A 4,655-nucleotide genomic window follows, 5' to 3' on the forward strand; every position below is an offset into this window, starting at 1 on the left:
AATGAAGATTATGTTTTCCTGTTTCAACTTTCCCTATCTTATCAGAGATGGAAGTTCTAGTTATTTACAACATATTTGTATTTTTAAGGCAAAAAAAGAGAAGAGCTTGGAAGAACAGGCTAAATCCATTACCTTCCCAGGAGCCTTAACTCCCCAACTTCTGACATCAGGGGCTCCCTACCTCTCTGGTGGATGCACCACTTAATTGGGAGCCACACTTAAGCACTTAATTCATATTTTCCTATTCGACCTTGCTCTCCAAAGAATGCTAGAATTATTCATCCAGGGCAGAGATGAAAATTCGGGGGCACACATTTGAGATTTAAAAATTCTCAAGATTCTGTAATACTTATATACATCAAATAATATGAAAGATAATGAATAGATATTTGTCCTCTTGTGTTTCCTTTTCTATGATCAACACCATCAAAAATCCTTCTGGCATGTTCCCAAGCATGGCAAATCAAGAGTATTAAGTAAGGAGAAATAAGAAATTTAAATTTAGGCAGATTGAAAAATTCCGCATTTTATGTGCAAATGAGTATAAATTTACATATACATATGCACATTTCATGTTTATTAGATTATTTTAATGGAATTGTCTATATGGTGAATGTTGGCAAATAGCATTCATTTTTAGGATTATCTTTTACATTTTATTTAAATGTGGAGTAGTTTTATTTTCACTTTCAATGAAATGTTAGGCTTTTAAAATCTGGTAAAGGTAACATTTTTATTATTTTGGTGACATTTACTTATTTCCAATATATTTGTTTATTTTGGGCTGAAAAACTAGTATAATTGTTATGAGTATTGACAGAAACAGTCTTACTTTACACATGAAGAAAGATGCATAATCATGTTGGTTTTTCTTCCAGCTTAAATATTGTCATTTTAATACTACACTTATGTATAATGTGCCATACATTTTTAACAATGTAAGCAATTGATTGAGGAATTTTCTTAATTATTAAAGACGCAAACCTAGGAGATATATTTATAAGACTAAGGAGTCCCAATGGGAAAAGAAATAGGAAATATTAGCCCCAAATTTAGCTGATTCAGACCCTTCCACATACCTTTCTTTGCTTTTTAGGTCTTTGGGAAATTTAGGATAACATGGACTTACATCCATCATAATCTATAAATATAATATTCTTAATTTTCTACTTTGCTTTACAGGAAATCAAGGAAGCACATAGAACAAAGTACATACATTCAACCACTGGGTGGGCATTATGGGGGAGTTATTTTATTCTTGACATTCTTTTATTCAGTTTTCTCTAAAAAGAACTTAAGAAATGATGAAATGTACTCTTCTTACACCATAATTCATTTGTGAGAGGTATCTATTAAAATATGTGTTTTTTTCTCTTTCTAAGCTAAACCTGACATGAAAATAGTTTGAAAAAAATTTAAGTAATGCTGTGTCTTTTTATTAAAAACAATTTCTCATCTAAGGGCCAGTACCTGCTCACTTTCTTTATCTCAGTAGAGTAACGAACAGTTCCTTGCCTGTCATGGTCCATCGACAACTCTAGCTACTACCATCTTCCCAATCACATACCAACTTCCCAGATGCATCTCTTTCACTGGCCAGGTTGTGTTGTTGCCCTAATATGTCTTCCTGCCTTAAATATGTTAATCTCATTGGGGGGCGGGGACTACTGGAAAGTCTTCCTGTCATAACCCTAGTTACTTTCTTCTCTCTGATATTTCCCAACCACAGGGTCATTACTGGGCACCATGCCCACCTATCCATTGGAATTAGGAATGAAAATAGAAGAGTTCAATTCGGTTCGGCCAACAGTTATTACGTGTCTGTTCTGTGTCAGGAGCTGTGGTAGGTCCTGGGGTGCAGAGTAATAACCTGCTAAGTCTCAGGGAGCTCGGGATCTAATAATCTGTCTCACATTATCCATCAGCATTATCCTCCCCACGTTGCTTGCTCTGTTGTTGCTCTTACCTATGCAAGCTCTCCTACCTCCTGGGCTTGCTTCATACCTTTCCTCACTCTGTATTATTTTTCGCTTTAACCAAGCCCACACCCCATCCCCAAGAGTTTAGGAATATAATTTTTGTAACTGAATTCTCCAGAAAGGTTTCTGAGCTAAATAAGAGAAGTTATAAATAATTAACTGTTTAAATTTTTCTAAATTTAGATCACAAGCAGCAGTAAAACAAAGTTCTCATCAATTATTTGAAGTTTTAATCTGGGGGAAAAGGAACCCTTTAGTTTCTTGATTAATATTGAACGTATTTGTAGTTGACTAGTGATATATGTTGTTAGCCATTAAAAAAACAAGTGAAAATAGTAATCACACTTGAAAACAGTTTAAGGGAAAAATCTAATGGTTTATGGCAATGTGTGTATCTTAAGAACTATTTTTAAAAGAAGTATTAGAATTGAGACTTAGAAAAACCATAGAGTGCTTATATTCTTACCTGAATAAAAAATTAAGAGATTTTTCTTTCACCTATCCCCACTAACAGCAAGAACATATATATAGATATATCTCCAAGAAAGTTGTCATATCAGAGCTGAGAAAACAGAAATAAAGTACATGGAAAATGTTACAAAATGAAAGTATTTCTCTAAGTCACCCAAATTAAGGCAATAATTTCATTTCTCAGAGGCATGCACACTCTGCCTGGTTTCCTAGGAGGATCTCAGCTCTTTCCCTTTCTAAGTTCATGTATGATGCTCTTCCTCTCTCTCACCCTCCCCCCTAAAAATCACCACAGCTGCACCTTCAGAGACTAGAAACACTAAACCCTGGCTGTTGGACTACTTTCAACATTTCTGCAAGTACCCTAAATCCTCTTTATCTCTTCTAATTAAACTTTCTTTTCTAAATAAACAATAAAAGAACCCCTAAATTTAACTGATTCATAGTTTTAAAATTCTTTCCTCCCTTTTTATTGCTGTAATACTATTTTTTCTATTGTCCATTTTAAGCAGGCAGCATTTCAACTACATTTAATAGTAAACTTTTTATGAAGCTTAACCAGCATCTATAGCAATATATTATACAGAAATACATTTCTAAGACTAAGAAATGATTTGCTACTATATTGTCTGTTTTAAGCTGGAAAATGTTTCCAACAACATAGGTATTCATGTCTGGGTTTTGTACCCAGCTTCATTAATTTATACTTTTACCTAGAAATTTGCTTTTCCAAATCTTTTTAAATTTAGAGCTCATATTATTAACTAACTTGTAGTGAGTCACTTCATTTTCAACATATGAAGGACACAGTTTTTAAGAGTCTAGCTTGTAAATCCTGATTAGTCCATGATAATTGATTGAATTAAATATTGCTATGTCAAGCAAGTGACCTGGTACTTTTAGTCATTAAAAAATCCAAATTGGATTGACTGTTTGCTTCCTAATTGGATAGCAACTGGCCTGCTAAATTTCAATCAGACTGGTCATACCACATCAGTTTATCATACTTCCCCAATGCTACATTCTGCTAACTCACTCACTTGACTCATTGCCCTCTATCATCTTTCTCAAGGTGTCCTTTACTTCCGTGTTCCTCAGGCTATAGATCAGGGGGTTGAGCATGGGAATTACAAGACTGTAAAACACAGAGACCACTTTGTTGTACTCCCACGAATTCCTTGCTTTAGGCTGCTGCAGGTACATGAAAAACAACGTTCCATAGAAGATGATGACCACAGTGAGGTGTGAGGCACAGGTAGAAAATGCTTTGCATTTGCCTTTGGAAGATTGGATTTTTATGATGGAAGAGAGGATGCAAATGTAGGAGATGAGGACAGTCAGGAAAGACCCAGTGAGGTTCACTGCTGAGAAGATCAAGAGCTGCTTCTTTTTGTTGTGGGTATCTGAGCAGGAGAGGGCAAGGAGAGGGGGGTCAGCACAGTAGAAATAATGGATGACATTGGAGTCCCAGAAAGACAACTGGAAAGTCAGAACTGTCTGTATCATGGAGTTTAGGAAGCCATAGGTATAGACGCCTATCACCAACTCCTGGCAGACCCGCTGAGTCATAATCGCTGTGTAAATCAGGGGATTGCAGATAGCCATGTAGCGGTCATAGGCCATTGTGGCCAAGAGGAAGCATTCGGTAGTGGCAAAAGCACTGGAGAAGTACAGCTGGGCAAAACAGCCCAAAAAGGAGATGGTTTTTTTCTTCACCAATAAATTTTGCAGCATCTTGGGTCCAATGGAAGATGAGTAACAAAGATCAATGAATGCCAGATGGCTGAGGAAATAGTACATGGGGGTGTGGAGCCTGGAATCCATCTTGATGAGCAGGATCATGCCAAGGTTTCCCACCAGGGTGATGAGATAAATTAAGAGAAACGCCACAAAGAGCGGAAGTTGAAGCTCAGGACGGTCTGTGAATCCCATGAGGACAAATTCTGTCACTGTGGTACAATTGCCTCTGGCCATTTTGGTCTCTCTCTTGTTGGAAAAGAAACAAATATGGCTTCAAAATGATTAATTACTTAACAAAAGCTTCTTACCTCTTTGCTCTAGTACCAGATGACAAAAATTGTGCTTCACACTCCCAATGGTTAAAGGCTGTCATAAGCCAATGGGCTTCATTCTGCTAAGACAGACTCAGGAAAGTCCGAGCTCATTCATTCTCTTTTGATGCAGATTGATAAATTGACCTTTAAA

At 36.4% G+C, this 4,655-nt stretch overlaps 1 protein-coding gene across 1 annotated transcript; it reads right to left on the minus strand.

Moving 5' to 3' along the window:
* Positions 1–3,482: 3,482 nt before the first annotated feature.
* LOC102435829 (olfactory receptor 1030) lies at positions 3,483–4,424 on the minus strand. The gene has a single exon (XM_006089691.1). The coding sequence runs from the start codon at positions 4,422–4,424 to the stop codon at positions 3,483–3,485; it is 942 nt and encodes a 313-aa protein (XP_006089753.1).
* Positions 4,425–4,655: the final 231 nt, after the last annotated feature.

Source organism: Myotis lucifugus, unplaced genomic scaffold (assembly GCF_000147115.1).
Source record: "Myotis lucifugus unplaced genomic scaffold, Myoluc2.0 scaffold_61, whole genome shotgun sequence".
Classification (NCBI taxonomy): domain Eukaryota; kingdom Metazoa; phylum Chordata; class Mammalia; order Chiroptera; family Vespertilionidae; genus Myotis; species Myotis lucifugus.

Bases quoted from the DNA above. Each gene is read 5' to 3' on its own strand.
- LOC102435829 (XM_006089691.1), bottom strand. From the start codon at position 4,424: ATGGCCAGAGGCAATTGTACCACAGTGACAGAATTTGTCCTCATGGGA.